We start from the raw sequence: 18,412 nt of genomic DNA on the forward strand, positions 1-18,412 counted from the left end.
GCCATACATCTGTCCTATCTTAATGACCGACAGGCAGCTTTTTCCTGAGTTGTTCTTTTCAGTTTCAAAATCATCAGACAATTTTCTGCTTTTTGGTTATTTATACTACAACTTTATCTGAAAAGAAAAACAACAAAAAACAAAGCAAGTTTGTTTTGTCCTACTCTGGCTTGTTTGTTTTTGTTTTATCTTATCCTTTAGACGAATGTTTGCTTTCTAAAAAGAAACAGTGTAGGGAGGGAAGGTGGGGGGAATCTTGGTGGAGCTGAGAGACAGTGACAGAATATACTGTATGAAAAACATCTGTTTTCAATAAAAGAAAAAGATGTAACAAAACAAAAAAGCAAAATGAAACAAAACAGTGGGCTGGAGAGATGGCTTAGTTGTTTAGAGCATTGGCTGCAGAAGACCTGGGTTTGGACCATTCACATATACACATGCAGATGAATACTCATACAAATAAAAAATACATTTAAAAATTAAAAAAATCCAGACAAAACAAAGTGTCATTCCTAAGCTGATTTAGTGATAGACAGACAACTGACTAGATCTTTTGCTCATAACCAAAGAACGGGAACTTTACAAGTCCTTCCATGCTGCAAAGAACCTAGAGCAGATGCTCAGGCTGTTGGCTGTCATGCACTTCCTTCCTATGTGAATGCTAGTGGGAACAGGGATACCCCATGTCTGCTCACTGGGAATGTGCCCTCCTCTCCATGCTCTACAGGCTGCAAAGACTCTTCTTGTCATAAAAGAATGGTTCTGCAGCATGACTTTTATAGCAGTGTTGCAGCTAATGGAAACAGGCTGCTGACTCATAAGAGCTCAATGTGCATCTTTTCCCAACTCTGTGCTTGTGATGTCACACAGCATACTTGAAGCTGATTGCTCTGGTGGGAGCAGGTATCCCTTGGAAAATGGCAAGGCTGTAACTTGCCAGTTTCAGACTGCTGAATTATTACATGTCCTCCAGCACACCACTCAAATGACATTCAATTGGCTAGTCAGTTTCAGCATATACCCAAAAGAATCTGCCAAATGTGAATGTTGCTGGAGCCTTGTACCTATAGAAGCCCTTAATGTAACTCTCTGCCTGCCTCCCCTGGAGTCAAAGCCTATTGTAAAAGAAGAAAGCAGAGGAAAGAAGCAACAAGGACAGGCTAGCATCCTGGGCCTTTTGTGCCATTGAAGGATATAATAGGCGATGGATGCATTAAGAGTGACTGTTGATATTCCTGGTTCTAGTGTTAATCTGGGGAAAGGTGTCCTGGAGCTAGCGTCCCCCTGCCTCAGACAGCCTTGGTGGGAAGACGGCAACAAGACTATGTTCATCTGAAAGGCACACCTTTGGCTCATAACTGAGTGCTGCTGTGACCATCAGGGTAGAAAAGGCTGGAGTAGAACCTGGGACGTTGGATCTTTCTGGCCAGGCCACTTCTTAACTTATTTGAGGGTTAGAGTCCTCTGCATGATAGCAAGAGGTCAGCCAACACTAATGTTCTATTTAGTTTTAAGAGTTTTGAGACCTGTACTTTGACACTTTTAGGAAGAGCCACCCAAGAAACAATTAGACTATTCCTTGTTATTCTCCCATTTTATTTAGAAATTGTAAACAGGATTTTAAGAAGTTTAAAAATGTACTGCATATTTAAGGTTTTCCTCTTTCCCTGGAATTTATTCTAATTGAATTATTTCAACCATAAGCACTTTGGGGAACAGATAAGTCACAAACTGGGCTTATCTGAGATCACAGCAAGCTGCTTCTGGCCAGAACAGCTGAACCAAAAGGCCCTGCAGAGCACACACACTCTCATCTGGACACCCAGAGCTTCATCACCTTGTGCATGAAGCATGTACAAAGTTGGCTGTCCCAAAGACACCTATCTGAGGCCCCAGCTCCAGTGCTATGCTGAAGCAAGTCCATCTGAATGTGCTCAGATGAACAGCGACTGCTGATGGCAGAACTCCTGAAGCATGCCATACAGCACAGCACTTCCTACAAGTCAAGCTCTGTGTCGCTTTTCTGTTACTGTGAAGACATGACACGTGTGGACCCGGCCCAGCAAGCACTGCAGTTTAGTTTTCAAGGTTTGGGCTAAGAGGCGGGGCTTCTCTTTCATGTCCACAAGCTTGAGGCAAACCATGGGGTGAGGACCTGCAGAGCTGTGCCCTGGGTACCCACCTTCACCAGTGTTGGGCCAGGCTTCACTGAGGACACAGTGTCTGCGGGGAGGACAGGAGCTGTAGACCTCATGGGAGGCTGGTCCGCAGTCAGAGGGGTTTTCAAGAATTCAGGAACTGCTGGGGACACTGAGGTAAACTGGTGGTAAAGGCAGAAAAAGACAAGGCCATGAGATCAGTTACTGTAAGAGGACTGGAACTGCAAGGAAATGACCTCATTTTACAAAACGGCCCCTTACTGACTATCTAGTACAAAGTGGCCAGCCCCAAACTTACTCATATAAGCAACAGGAATGGACTCAGCAGGTTGTATTTACATATTTGTCACACATACATACTCATATGCTAAAGAAAGAGGCTATGAATTTAAGGGTGGGGATGCATGGAAGGGGCTTAAGGGAGGAAAGGGTTAATGATGCAATTCTATTTTAAATAAAAATGTATAAAAAACTTGCAAATATAAAAATGAAAATAAGTCTAAAAAAAAAAAAAGAAAGAAAGAAAAATACACTATTGTGCCTACGATCCAGATAGAATTATAGACTTAACCTTGAAGAAGAAAATTATTTACCCTTTACCTCTGTCGAAACAGGCATCTGAAACTAAGTAAGGCTGGACTGATGCATGGTAGTGTTTTTAAATTTTTTTTTTCCTGTCAGAAATATGGTCAGAACCATACTTATTTTTGGAAAAAAAAATCAAGACCCATAAAAACACTTTAAATAACACATGACATTCCTAAAGCTTCCTTGATAGGTAGGTCATGCTAACCCTGGCTCATTCACGTGCATGGTTGGGTCTTATGGACCTGGACCATGCCTCCCTTCTGCTGTTGGCAGCATCTCAGTGGGGGCTCATGTTATCCCTGGGGGCCTTCAATGTGTTGCACACCTCACACTTCTGTCTTAGAATTGATGCTAACTGACCACATCCTTGTGTCTTTTAAGAGAAGCTGTTCCTTGAACAACTCTCAAATGCAGCATAGCAATAATCAAAATCAGTTCTCTTGTGGAAGTATTTTAAATAACAAACTGTATTTCCCTTCCTTAAGATAAACAACCGGAAAACCTGGAGTGCTATTAGCAACAAGAAGTATGAAGCCTGGCTTGTATAATCAATGAACAGTTGTGTAACTGCAGAATGGCGTCCTCATAGCTTTCCTCATGCTTGGCTGTGCTTGTGTGAGGGAATGTGAGGCTGTACAAGTCCAGGACTCTCTCCGTAAGCTCCTGCTGTTTGTTTCAGCTTGTGATTGTTAACATTAAACAGTCTTTGTAAAGAGAGCTGTGATCAGTGTCACTTTATCCAGAAATGAAGGCTATGGACTTCTGCTCTCCAACAGCATGGAGATATCTGGATCCCTGACAAACCTGTGGCTAGCTAAGTTTCCTGGATCAAGTAAAAGATGGTACTTCCTTAGGGGACACGTCTTACATTATTTGCACCTTTTACCTGGCATACTTTGAGGAAAGAGACACTGATTTCTGGGTGGTCTCACAGGAAGCACAATCTTTGGCTCTTGTATCTGGCATATGAAGTAGAATCAAATGCTTACAATCTGAACTATACATTTACCTCCTTACAAAAGCATTCTACCTGGTGAGCTGTCTGACTGGCACAGGCAGTCATCATCTGTCTGAGAGTGAGTCAAGCATTAACAACTTGAAGGGTCATCAGAAGCATGGGATGCTTGTGAAGATGTCTTCTTGCCTGCAATCCTAGGCTGTGCCTCCTTTAGCCTGATGCAGACACTGTCTTCTCACTACCTCTACTGCAGTGTAACTGCTACCCAGAAAACCCAAAGACTAACTCCACTGAAATACAGTGGTTACTCACTGCACCTGATGAGAAGATAAACAAGCTGAGAGATAACTAGAGTCCTCCAGGCATTCTGTCAGGCTTAGCATGTCTTCAGAAGGACCCATACCAAAATATCCTCCCCAAATGGCACCTAGATCATGTCAAGGTGTTAGGCTCCTATTGGATAAAATCTCCAAAAGAACCCAGGTGTCAGGGTTTTGAAATGACTGTGTTTTAGTTTCTAAAAGGGTTGAAAATATCCAGACCATAGAGGACACTTCCTGTGTTCTACAGTGAATTAAGCAATATGTCATCACCTTAGAAAGAATACTAAATGACTGTCTAAACCAGCACCAAAACCTGCACTCACTCTGTGATATCTAACTTCAATGATTCAGAATTCTCTTCCTAAAGAATCGAAGCTGCAGACTTGACTTCCCATAGTGTGACTTCATACCACAAAATACAGGCTCATTATCACTAACAGCTTCATTTTCATCCTAACACCATCAAAAAACATATCAGGGGGCTGGGACTAGTTCAGCTGGTAGAATGCTTGCCATGTAAGCATGAGAACTGAATTTGGAACCCTAGCATCCATGCAAAAAATGCAAAGTCTGACAGTGCGCATCTGTAATACCAGTACTGGGGAAATAGGTAGGATCCCTGGACTTCTTGGCTAGCCAGCCTCACCAAATAAGTGAGCCGCAGGTTCAGTGAGATGAGACCGAGTTGAAGACACATAATGTTAGCTGGTTTGGGTGGCACATTCCTATAATTCCAGCACTTAGGGAGGCAGAGGCAGGCAGATCTCTGAGTTCAAGGCCAGTCTGGGCTACAAAATGAGTTCCAGGACAACCAAGGCTACATAGAGAAACCCTGTATCGAAAAACAAACACACAAACAAAAGACACATAAGGTTAATCTCTAACTTCTAGACACACACACACACACACACACACACACACACACACACACACACACCCCTCCCACATAATTCAAAGGAAAATGGCAGAAAAATATTAAATACTGGATATTTTGAAAATAAGTTCAAACAGAGACTTTTAACTTTAAAACTACCATTTCTTTTGCTAGAAACTGCTACAGGAAAGTTCTGCCACTACAGAGAAGACGAGAGCCGGCTGCCTCCCCTGGAGACTACTGTCTGCACATGAAGGCCCAGGTGTTGCTCTTTGGAAAGCTCTCACTTTTTAAAATTATAGCTTTTCAATCTCTAATAAGCATGCTTTTCATCCAGGATGCAGAAGAGTTCTTGCTGAAAATGGCACCAAGCAACTATATTCAAACTGTGACTATTCTTTGAATACTGTTTATATATTTCAATTCCCACACAGATAAAATAAACAATGAATGAGCTGAAAACAAACCCAAACACATTTTGTATGTTAAACACAGGCAAATAAAATTCTTATTTTCTGAAGTATGTCACCGAGAATTTACTACTTTTTTCTATAGTATATAATTATAAGCGGAAGTACTTGATTTTGAAGAAGAAAATGTTTTTTGTCTTGTTTCAGGAATCTTTACATTATTTTGTTTATCCTCAACAACCTTATATAACACACATTTCACTTTTAAAACAAGAAGCAGAACGTTAGAAGTGCATAAAGACACCAACACAAGCTCTGGTGGGTCCTGGGTCAGTGCCTCTTTTATCCATGTACCCATGGTGAGTATGGATCTACACACAGTGTGTAGGCAGGAAGATACATACAAAAAGTGAGGCTGGAGATATAGTTCAGTGGTTAAGACTCTATACAGCTCTTGCAGAGTGTCTGAATTTGGTTCCCAGCATCACACTGGGTGGTTTACAGTTCCCTGTACTCCAGCTCTAGAGTGGCCTGTACCCCCCGAAGATACATACACATAAGCCATTAGAGCTAAGCACATTTAGAACTACTCTTGTTTCCTGGAGCCTTCTATGAGACCCATTCTCTTCCATAGCAACTATTCTATTCCCTGTTCATGAATTTAATGACTTGATATATAGTGTGTCTGTCTTTGCGACTGGTTCATTCATCTAGTACAATGTTCAGGTTCATCCACACTGTAGTTGGTGCAGGACCTCTCTCTTTCCCAGCGTAGCTTTTTCTTTCTGCATTCAGACACAGTGCACACTAAGGCTGCTTTTCTGTGTGTTATGAGATGCTGCTCTCAGGAACAGGAGTGAGTGCTTGGTATGTATGTATGTTATAGAGAATACATGTTATTTTTGTTGTTCCAACTTTTTGTTTTTAAGACAAGGTATTACTGTATGGCCAAGCTGGCCTTGAATTTGGAGCAATCCTCGTGTCAGCTTGCAAAGTACTGGATTATAGGATTATAGGTGTGTGCCACAACATCCAACTTCCTGCTTTTAACTCATTCATTCAGAAACAGACCTGCTGGGTCATTAAGATCTATCTTAAGGGTTAAGATAGATCTATCTAAAATGTTATTTACTTAGTTTCTCTACAGAGACTAAATTTATGTCATTGGACTTGGTGGCAAATGCCTTTATTCACTTGAGCCATTTCACTGGCCCAGTAAAATTGTTATTTTTAAGACACCATATACTACAACAGTAACTACACGTTACTATAGCACAGGAACTCTAATTTTTTCACATACTTGTCAGAACTTAGTGTTTTCTGGGTATGTAATAGCATCCTGTGGTTTTGATTTATGCTTCCTTAATGATTATGCTGCATACGTTGTAATGGCCTTTATTTCCATTGTTTATATAACACAGTTATGAAATACCATAGGTCATCATATCTTATTGGAAACTTGTATACTATCTTATTTAGGGTTTCTATTGCTGTGACAAAACACCACAACAAAAGCAACTTAGGAAGGGAACAGTTTATTTGGCTTATAGTTCCATATTGCTGTTCATCACTGAAAGAAGTCAGGATGGGAACTCAAGCAAGGTAACAATCTGGATGCTGCAGAAGCCATGGAGAGGTGCTGCATCCTGGCCTGCTCAGCCTGCTTTCTTATAGAATCCAGAACCACCTACACAGGGATAGCAATCATTAATTAAGAAACCCCCTACAAGTTTGCTTATACAGTTTGGTCTTATGGAGTCATTTTCTTAATTGAGGTTCCGTCCTCTCAGCTGACTTTAGCTGGTGGCAAGCTGACATATCTTCTTTGGTGAAATTTTATTCATGTCTTGCACCTATTTTTGAATAGTGTTCTCTTGTGAGTGTCCTTTATGTGTATCAGAGATACTCCTTTCTCAAATACTTTCTCCTATTCTATGAATTGGTTTTATTATTATTACTTTACTTTTGTGGTCTGACCCACAAAAAGTGGGTATCTTATTCTGCTAATAAGATACTCTCTACAAAATTTTTAAAACAGGGCAAATTTAAGGTTAAGACAATTTTTCCTGTGCTGTCTCTTAAGTCTTTCCTAATGTTATGTAGTTCACATGTAGGTCTTCCCACTCTAAGTCCTACATCTATTCTGTGTCAGATACTGGAAAAGAGCCAGATTTATTTTCTTAAATATGGGTATGGTTGCCTTTGTAACTGTATTTTTTGCCCAGAGTGATCTTGGGGTCTTTGTCAAGGAATACTTCCATCATATACATGATGACTTTTTTCCTCTAGGCTCTTTTTTCAGTGGGCTCTGATAGATTTCACTCATCTGTGTGCTTGTTTTTAAGTTAGCACCATATTATTTTGATTTCTATGGCTTCATAAGTTTTAAAAAACCAATGCCTTAATGCAATGTGTGAAACTGTCAAAAAAGAATTTAATTAATAAAAACAAGTTAAAACTACAGAAAAGGGTGAGGCTGACAATACTGTATTCTTTTACACTCATGATGATTTTGGTTTTTAGGATCCCTTACTAGGCTATTTTAGTAGAAATCACTGTTGGGATCTTCTAGGGCTTGAGCTGGATCTGTGAATTGGTTTAGGCCATGTTGATGTCTTAACAAAAGCCTTCTATGAATACAAGGTGTCTTTTCATGTGCAGATGCTTTTTTTGTAGTGATAACCTGATTCCCTTTTCTCTTTCTGAATAATTATTGAATTAATTAGTTGGCTATCACTATGACAAATTGCCAGAGATGATCAACCTAGTTAAGGGAAAAGGTTTACTTAGCTCATGGTTTTATAGATCCTGTTACTCTGGCATAAGTCCATCCTTATGGAAGTGTATGGAGGAGACAGCTTGCTACCTTGTGGTAGCTTGGGTAGAGAGTGGAAGGGGCAAAAGACATGGAAAACAGCTTAACAGAGTAGCTGGTCTCGAAGTTATTTGGGAATTTACAGAAGTCCTACCAGACCATGCTTATGGTTGGACATCATGGTGTTTAAAATAAGAGATGATTAGTTAAAGGGCTTAAGACATTCCTGAGAAAAGTGTCTGTAGATGAAACAGACCAGGTAACCCCCTTGCATCCACATGTGGAAACTGATTTTTCTATAGGGTCCCACTGTTTATCAGTTGCCTAAGTATAAAACAAGTTGTAGTCTATTTTCAATGTGTGATCTTTGGGGATAAAAAATGAGCTCTAAAGCCGAGAAAAAAAAAAAAAAAAAAACCAAAAACTTGCCTGGATCTGTGTTAATTTGTGGTTTCAGGAACTATACTGCTCTTAGGCCAGTGGCAAGGCAGAAGCGTGGTGATGAAAGGAAGAAAGTCTGGGAAGAGACGTGCTCCGCCTCCTCCCACCAGCTCGTCTGCTTATGAACTTCTGAATGGTTAACCCACTGACAACCTCAGTGCCCTCAGATTCTACTTACCTCTCACGCACACCAAGATGGCAGCCTTGAATACACAGGCCTTTCTTTGGTGGGACACAGTGAATATGTGCTGTGTGTTTGGCTTATATTTTCTGTGGTTCTATGATAAAATGAGTGACTATCTTGCTGGCTCAGAACTTGATGTCTGGTGAGGAGCAATATGCTAAGGTCCTTTCCCTTTAGGGAAATCAAGAGTAATTATATTAAGGTAGGTAAACATGAATAAATTTTATGTACGTATCAATGTAAAATGCCCACTGCGGGCTCCCAATGGTTAGTCCCAAGGTCGGGGGGTGGTGTTTTGGAAGGTAATGGAACTTTTAAGAGGTAGAGACTTACTGTAGGAAGTGGGTCACTGGGGGAGAGGGGGAACCCACTTCCTAGGCCCCTGTTTTCCATAATGCAGTTGCAATGTGAAGAGCCACTTTGCCTCTTGCCATGCTTCTCCTGCCACAATGGACTGCATCCTCACTAACTACAAGGAAAAACAAGCCCCTTTTCCTTAAGCTGCTTCTTGTCAGGTATTTGATCACAGCCACGAGCAAGGTAGCCAATAAAAGAGATTAAGAAACCTGCACAAATACAGTAAAGTTTAAAAACTGTCAAAAAAGACTATCAATTCTAGATGACATAAAAATCCTAGACTAAACTGACATAAGGCTTGCCTCTGTGCTTAATTAAAAAAAATGAAAACAGAACAGAACCCTGATAGTCCTACTCAAGATTTCCTGTTTTCAGGTGTCAGGTTGCACAGCTGTCAGAGTCATGCAGATAGATGAACAGAAGTGTAAGGATCATCAAATTCCTTATGCACAAATATGCAACATTCAACACAGGGAATTTGTGACAGATACATACGTACATACATGAGAGGTGATGCTGCAGTGAAGCCATCCTTGCCTATTCACGGGGTTGTTTACCTTCCCCAAAGCAAGTCTTTGCCACTAGCCTAGTTTCTGGGTACAGGGGAGTAGGCACTGTCTTGGTGGAGTAGGTACACACAGTGCTGCAGCCATACTGAATACATCTGAAGGTCAGTTCCTCAGGTCAGGAGCAAACTGAGGCTTAATGTACACTACTCTGCAATAAGTAATTATTCTTTGAGAAACATTACATTCACATTTTCCTTCAACGGCGCTGCAATGTCAGCCTCTGGTTAGTTTCTCACATAAACTTGGATAGGGAACAAGTTTCACAAGCAAAATAAAAGCCTGGCAGTGACAGGGAGGACAGCAATCTCTCCTACAGGCAGAGCCTCTGTGGCCCTGACTTTTCTTGTTACTGTGACCAAACACCTACCTAGGAGCCTGAGGGGGGAAGGGCTATTCTGGCTCAGTCTTGTGATACTAGCCATCGTGGGGAAAGCATGACAGCTGGAGGCTATTTGCACATATCTGGCAGCAGAAGAGACAAATGCTGAACTTGCCTGGCTTCCTCCTTCCTCTTGATTTATTTGGGGACCTGTCCCATCGGGCAGCACTGCCCTGGGTGTCCTCTTCTCACCTAAGCATGTCTAGGAGACAGCCCAGCAGACACATTCTTGCTTCAGTCTCCTATCTGACTCCAAAGCTAGTCAAGTAGATAATGAGGACCAACCATCACAGCCCCAAGAAGCCATCCAGGGACAGCTGAGGTGACAATTCTCTTCCTAAAGCTACAGCCATGTGAGCCTCACAACTTGACCTACAAAGACAAGCAGAACAGTAACCCAAATGGCTAAGTAAAACTTTTTTCTAAAGTTTATTTACTAACATACTTGACATTCTTCTTAGGCCTATTTTTCAAGCTTAAGCACGGGTGAAGTAAGTATGTGAGGACACAGTAAAGGCAGGCCTCCCTTCTCTCCCACCTGCTCAGATCTCAGAGGATGCTGCTCCTCAGTTCCCCTCAGTCCTTGATCCAGCAATACTGGGGGCCACAGACACTGCTGTTCTATGAACCTGGACAGCCTATCCGGACTGTCACCATCCATGGCATCTCTGATGGGATCACTTTTAAACACAATACCAACATCTATATATTTTCCAGTCAGTCATTCAGACAGTTTAATTAAGTCAGCCTTTATTGAACCTTTTTGAGAGTCGGGTGCATACATACATGCACATACCTACACATACAGACTTAAGTTGTCTACCCTCCACATATACACTAAACTGTCTACTACCTGTACAAAATTGCCGGCCCCCAACTCTATGTGGTCTGCCCTTGATAGTCAGAGTTCTTTATTCTTGTTTTCTTGTTGAAGACAACAAACAAGCAGAATATATATATTGGAATACAGTGATGAGTGTAATGAAAAAAAATGATGCTTCAAGACATATTCCTAACAAGAATGTGTTCACAAGAATAGGACAGAAGACGGTGCATTTTCAGTCTCTGATGTTTTCACATTTTTGTCAACTCAGGCTACCCTTATACCAAGGCCCAATTCAATAACTGGCAATTTAGCCAAAGAAATAATAAGCTAAATGCCAAAAAATATAATCAGCAAGCATGGTGAAGACAATGGCACCTCAGTGTAAATAAAAAAGTGAAAATGAGGAACTGGCCCTCAGTAGCTGATGACATGGACCAGTTAACTGAGATGTGGTGTATCAGTTCAATTCTATTACAATATGTTTTTTGTTTTCAAGACATGGTTTCTCTGCATGGCCTAGGCACAACATGGCTGAACCTTGGATTTTATACTAAGTGAAATGAGCCAGTCACAAAGACACACAGTGTTGATCCCACTTTTAATGAGCTACCTCAAGAGTCAAATTCATAGTAATAGGTTGTAGGACAATGGCTTCTTGACAATAGCAGCTGGACAGACAGGAATGGAGAAGGTATCAAAGGGCATGGTATTTCAGAATCACTGAAGATCTGCTGCAAAAATGTGTGAATATATTTGACCCCTTAAAGATGTTCAAATGATGAAGAACAGGTTATTTCTATCTATTTAGTTTGTTATTACTGTAAGAAGACGTGGTGGTCTGAAGAAAAGTAGGGCTCATTGGAAGCGGCACTATGGGCGGTGTGTGGCCTTGTTGAAGCAGGTGTGACTTTGTTGGAAGGGCTATAAATAGGGGGTGGTCTGAGGTCTCAGACACTCCAGCCATGCCTAGCATGGCAGTCTTTTCCTGCTGCCTGCAAATAAAGATGTAGAATTCTCAGGTCCTTCTCCAGCACAATGTCTGCCTGCATGTCACCATGCTTCCTGCCATGATGTAGTGGACTAAAGCACTGAAACTGTAAACCAGCCCTAATTAAATGTTTTTCTTTATAAGAGTTGTTTCAGTCTTGGTGTCTCTTCACAGCAATAAAATGAGATAGAAAATTAAGGAAAAAACAAAACAAAACACCAAAACCACAAAAAACCAAAAACTAGAATAATGTCTATGCATGTGTATCAGAACTGTATATCAGAACTATTAAGTGACAACCAGCTGTGAAGTTTGACAATGTTTGGCTCACAGGTAGAAAGTGTGAACACCTTAAGATTTTTCTTCTGGTAAAAATAGTGTCTTGACAATCTACAAGAATGTTAGGAAGGTCTTACCTGGGCCGGAGTGTTTGCAGTTACAGGAGGTGGCGAGGCACTGACTTTTGGCTCACTGGGGGATGCAACTGAGCCCTGAGACTCCTGGCTTGCTGGCTGGTCTGGAGACAAAGCGTCACTGCTATCTTCATCAAATGAGAACTCACCATGAGTGTGGGGATAGTCTTCCTTCACCACGCCTGCAGAGAGAACCATGGATAACTTGGCTCTGGAACCCCAAGTCTGACCAATAAAGGAGAGTTTAAGGAGCTGGTTTAAAGCTGGGCTCTTCCAAGGGGAGCTACACTGCTGTTTATCATGCACTCTTGGGGGTTTGTTGTCCTTCCAGTCAGATCAAACCTTTGGTCCCAGCCCCAGCTACAGGAAGAACAGAGGGCTGGTGTGCTTTGCTGTTGCTTTTGTTCTGTGTGGTGCTGGGGATGGTATTCAGGGCTCTGCATGTGCTAGTCAAGATGCCAGAGTACCAGCCCTGCTCTGCAGCTCCACCCATAGGGGAGGATTCTTGATGACACTAGAGAATATTGCAAGAAGGGGGCAATGCAGGACGTAAGGTACACAACCTCCTCTTCAAAACATAGGCAGCTGGGCAAAAAAACGGAAAGAGAAGAAACCCCTCTGAACAGAGTAATATTTAACAGCTCCATGTGGAACCCAAATGTTAAATGCATGGAGGAAAAAGAGTGGGAATGTACCTAGGGATCTGCATGTCAGTTTTCATTTCAGAGAACAACACACCTAACTGCATTCACACCTTACCTTTGGGGGCTATCTTCCCAAATGTTTGGGATCAGCGTTGACTGTTTTAGAATTTTGTGGCTTAAACTCACACTGACTTGGAACAGGAAGTTCTTAGGAGTATGAGAGCTGTACTAACTTGTTTCTCAGTTAGTATAAAAACTATAAAAAGACTGCACTGAATAAGCCTCATTACTCATTTAAACTGAAATGCTTTAAGTATAGTAGACACAAACAACACAACAGTGACAGGGGCAAACCTTGGTGCTAGAGAGTGTGCTGCGCAGGTACAGGCCTAGAATCAGGTAGCAAGAACAGAATGAGCAGCAGAAGGCAAATGTAAGAGCAGCGTGAAGCAGACAGATGCCACTTCCTTTCAAGGGTGGTGTGAAATACACAGGCGAGTCTTCTTGCCTGTAAAGCTAATTATCTTTTCTAGATAGATATAATGAAGAGTCTAACAATATAAAACAGTAGAAATGAAATGGTACAATACACTAACTTATAGGAAATATGGTAATAACATGAGAAGTCACTCTGACATGAAATGGCAGTCCATGCTAACTGCTACCAGACAGGCCATTCTCTAATCTGTAACAAAAGAATCTCAACAAGAACACTAAATGACCATCAGCATCTATTTAACTCAGAACACAACATCCTTGATTGATGCTAGCATCTTATTTTTGTTTTGTTCTGGAGGCAACTTCTCGTGTATCCTAGACCTTCTAAGTGCTGAGATAACAGTTAGGCACCACCATGACCAGTTTAGGCAGTGCTAGGACTAGAACCCAAGGCTTCCTGCACTGGAGGCGAGTGCTTTGTTAGCTGAACCACACCCACAACTCTGATGCTAGCATCTTAGTCAGATCTGTTTTATCTGAATCTCCTGAAAGACAAAAACTGGTACTCTTGCCTATAATTGCTTCCTTGACACTTGAGTCCACAGGAAGGATGTTCTTCTCTACTAGCTCCATTGGACCAGGCCTTTGAGCAATCTTCTCGTTCAGGTCATCTGCCAGCCGAGCTCTTTTCAGCTTCATCTGTGTGGCCTGAAGAGACGGCTCGGCAAACGTTTCTGGAAGAGGAAGCATAGCTTTAACCATGGTGTCTATCAGGCCAAGTAACTAAACTGAACTACTTGCCCAGGGCTAAGCTCTGGGAGGAGGGAGTGACTGCTGAGTGGCTCAGTAGACTTTGCCTTCACAGTGGGACAGCTACCTGTCTACACAACACAGAGGCCCCTGGGCTACCATGAACTGAAGCCAGAAATGGGACCTGCATCCTCTGCCTACAGTAGGAGTCAGATTTGTGTAGGATACATTTACTAGTTATCAGGCGACACAGCATGAAGACACATGTGGCTCAGGCCTCTAAATGCATATGGTTCTCATTTCACCTCACTGGAAAGGAAGGAGGCACTAAGTCTTAGGATAGAAATGAATTTTCTTCAGCAGGAAGAGCTATGATTCATATTCTTGGATTGATTTGTGTGTATTTCAGGGTCAGTAATCAAAATTAAGAATTTGAGCTTATTTGGAACAAAGCCCTCATTTTACACAGATTATAGTACACAGAACCACAGTTGCTCCATTTTAGCACTCCCAACTCCTTTGCTTCACCCTGTCAGTTCTGGAGCTGTGCTAAGTCATTAACATCTCTTTCCCATTGTCTTGAGCTTTGTTTCTGCTGGTTTAAAATTAAGTGGGGCACTGTCAGCTCAAATTCTGAGTTGACTTTGAGCTCTTATGAGATAAGCACATAGAACTGAATAGACACACTACATTAGGGAGAACAGAGCAGCCAGCCACAGTTAGTTTTTCAATGTTTCTTGAAGCTCAAAGTAGGAGAGCCTCTGTGCCTCTTCCTTCCCCCTTTAACACCATGTAGTGATAGCAGCAACACATTTGCAAAGAAAGTCTTCCCCAACTGTAAGCAGGTATGGCAGGTTGGTATGCTTCCGTCTGTCTCACTGCCTTCTTAACTCCAAGAAGCTGAGGCTCAATTTCTGCTGTTCAACTTTGGAAAAGAATTTAGACTCTAATCTGCCGAATACCCAATTCAATCAAATTAAGTAAATGTCGAAATATGGCTGGGAGTAGTTTTAAGGTAATTCAAAAATTAAAGATTCTTTTTCATTCTTCAGCTCTCAACTTGAGGTTCTGTGTTTCAATAGATGTTCATATTTAAAAAAAAAAAAGTAAGTGTATGAGTATTTGCCTGCATGTGTGTGATTGGTGTCCAGAGAGGCTAGAAGAGGGCATCAGATCCCTTGGAGCTGGAGTTACAAGAGGTTGTGAGCTGCTTGACATGAGTATTGCAACTGAACAGTGTCCTCTGTAAGACCAGTACAACATGCTCTTAATTGTTAAGCGATCTCTCAGCTCCTTGGGCTTTTCTTTTTCTTCCTTCCTTTCCTTTCCTTCCTTCCTTTCCTTTCCTTCCTTCCTTCCTTCCTTCCTTCCTTCCTTCCTTCCTTCCTTCCTTCCTTCCTTTCTTCCTTCCTTCCTTCCTTCCTTTCCTTCCTTCCTTCTCTTCCTTTCTTTCTCCCTCTCCTTCCTTTCTTTCTTTCTTTCCTTCCTTCCTTCTTCCTCTTTTTCTTTCTTTTTTCCTTCCTCCCTTCCTTCCTCTCTCCCTCCTTCCTTCTCTCTCTCTCCCTTCCGTCCTGCCTTCCTTCCTTTTTTTCCTTTCCTTCCTCCTCCTTCCTTCCTTTTTTCTCTCTTTTTTCCTTCCTTCTTTCTCTCTTTTCTCTCTTTCCTTTCTTCTTTCTTTCCTTTTCTTTCCCTCTTTCTTTCTTCATAAAAGAAAATTTTGGGTGGATGTATTTTTTTCATTTTAATTCTATTAATGACATCTTCTAGAGTCAGAAGGTAAGTATAGACAGTGTGCTGTACACAGACACATACACTCATATATTCTCGTTCTTTGCTGTGTTACTTAGTGGAGAGCTTGCTGAAGTTACTGATATCTGACAGCTGCAGTGCCCTACCTTAACACTGCATCTCTGATAAGTTTTTTAGTTCAGGAGACTTACGAGAACATAGCCCATAGCAGAAAAAGGCATACATCTCCAGCTTCCCACTTAGCACCAAGAAAAACACACACAGTCTTTAGGTTTGTGGAGGCCAGTATGGTACTTGGCACTTCTTTAGAGCACATTCTAATGCAGTTACTGGCCTGTGTCCTTGCTCAGCCATAGGTGCCTGGTTGTTCCCTGTCTGCTCCTAAAGCATAACATGCTGGAAGGAAAGTGGTGTCTGCCATCTGGCCAGTAGACGTACAGCTCTCAAACAGCTCCCTATTGCTTGCCTCTTGAAGAACTGTACTTTTGGCTGTGTCTGCGCTACCAGGATGCTATCCTGCATGTGAAGATCATCTAAATTCTGTCACTAGGCCCAGATAGAACAAACTTTCTGCCTCACAGCTGTTTCCAAATGTCTAAGATGTCTCCAGGTTCTTCTTAAAGCTTAATACACTTGAGAGTGTCAAAGGATCAAATTTCTGTTCTTGCTCAATAAATTAGTTACAGAAGCAGAACAATGGGAGAACTAGAACTCTGGAAATCTCTGATGGAGAAGCTGGCTATCTTAGAGAGAATGACATGTGAGCCATGCATTCTGCAGGAACGGAATGACCTTGTCTTGCCTTCAAGGGCTAAGACTAGATGACCCAGAGGTGATCAGTGACAGTCATATCAAGACTGCTTTTGGTAAATAGTGACACGGAGGAATAGCAACATGTATGGGCATCATTTCAGGTAGATATCGATGAGATCCAAGCTAAATAGATGACAGAAGAGTCCTATGGACCAAAAACGCCCTCCAGGACAGTACGAACAGAAGTTAGGAACCAGGTGGTAGAAGCACCAGTTCACAAGTGATTGCCTAGAGGTCAAAAGCTCCCCAGGTTTCTAACACAGAGCTTTAGTTTTGAGTCTTCATTGTGCTTTTCAATGTGGAGGATGTCAGCCTGTGGGTTAAAAATTATTGAAAGGGGAATAAATAAAAATAGTAGACATCTCAGTTTCTTCTTAAGAAAATGCAGCCAAGCCAGCAGAAATAAGCCCCTTACCTTCTAAAATGTGCATCCTGACCAGCTCGGAGCGGTCCGGGCGGCTCCGGATCTTGTGCTTCAGAAAGTTTTCAGTCTTTAAAAAAAAAGTATTATTCACGGTTCATTGTAGTTTTAGATTTTCTTTAAAAATAAATTGTATACCCTTTTCATTGTGTCAGAGAATGACTAGAAATTAGCACTCAGGGGAACTATCATTTAGCACAATATACAGTGTAGTCTTCAAAATAATCCAGAGGTTTGAAGCATATTAGTATAAATTAACGACTTATAGAGTTTTATAGTTAAACTGAGAAAAGCTCAAAATTTTTATATGAGCTTTGAATAATGTAAGATTTAACCCCTTTACATAAAGCCAATACTTTAGAAAAGCAGACATTACTTAGATATTAGAATTCTTAAAAATAATAATATATTTTATTTACATTCACATTCTCAGACACATTCTCGAGAAGTATACTCAGTTCTCAAACAATAGGTCTAGGAGCTCGTTACTGTATTCTGGGGACAGTCTTAAGGAATTTTTATAATATTCTTATTTTCATACTGCTTAATTACCTGTTCTAAACAGGCAAAACAGAAAGAATAATTGTGCATAATGGCACTGAGCATCTATGTGGTGTGTGGCCACAAGGGGGAACCACTTTTAAGAACACAGTTGAGTGTACTGTGTTCTTTATTTAGCTGTGTTTTCAATCCTTAGGCAAAAGAACAGTGACACAGAACCCACAGGGAAATTGGACAAGCACCTTCATAAGCATCTGACTTCCTTGTCCCTCTCCAGGGCTAACACACAGCAGAGGCTCTTGCCCAGTCTGTGTGACAAAGACTCTGGTCTTGTCCTGACTGCTTTCTCATAAAACCCAGGACTGCCAGCTCAGGAATGGCCCCACCCACCATGAACTGGGCTCTCCTTTATCAGTCATCAGTTAAGAAAATGCCCTATAGGCTTGCAAGTTGGTGGGGGCATTTTCTCAACCGATCTCTCTTTTCAGATGATTCTAGTCTGAGTCAAGTTGATAAAAGCTAGTCAGAACAGCCCTGAAAACAAATGAACTAGTTACTGTTTTGTTTTGTGTTTTATTTATGGTGTGTGTGAATACATGTACATGTATATATGTGTGAGCATGTGCAGATAGAAGACAGCTGTCAGGTGATTTTTTTTCAATCTTTCTCTCCCTCTCTTTCTCCTTCCTTCTCTTTCTTTCCTTCTCCTTCCTTCCTTTTCTCTATCCTTCCCTCCCTTCCTTTTCTTTCTTTCTTTTTCGATAGGGTTTCTTTCTGAAACTAGAGCTAGCAAGCACCAGAGACCATCTCAC

The 18,412-nt window shown here is 41.5% G+C and overlaps 1 protein-coding gene across 6 annotated transcripts in view; it reads right to left on the reverse strand.

The window, feature by feature from the left end:
* Mrtfb (myocardin related transcription factor B) overlaps positions 1 to 18,412 on the reverse strand; it is a 165,245-nt gene that overhangs the window by 18,264 nt on the left and 128,569 nt on the right. For 5 of the 6 annotated variants that reach the window (XM_055597741.1, XM_055597742.1, XM_055597740.1 and 2 more), the window contains 4 exons: positions 17,094 to 17,169; positions 13,939 to 14,100; positions 12,288 to 12,466; positions 2,183 to 2,320 (listed from right to left, as the gene is read on the reverse strand). In XM_055597741.1, coding sequence (XP_055453716.1) covers positions 2,183 to 2,320; positions 12,288 to 12,466; positions 13,939 to 14,100; positions 17,094 to 17,169 — 555 coding nt within the window. Of the gene's footprint in view, positions 1 to 2,182; positions 2,321 to 11,732; positions 11,876 to 12,287; positions 12,467 to 13,938; positions 14,101 to 17,093; positions 17,170 to 18,412 lie in introns of those variants that run through there. The other variant, XM_055597746.1, reaches the window with a different exon arrangement.

The sequence above is a fragment of the Psammomys obesus genome, unplaced genomic scaffold (genome assembly GCF_907164565.1).
Source record: "Psammomys obesus unplaced genomic scaffold, mPsaObe1.curated_primary_1811, whole genome shotgun sequence".
NCBI lineage: Eukaryota > Metazoa > Chordata > Mammalia > Rodentia > Muridae > Psammomys > Psammomys obesus.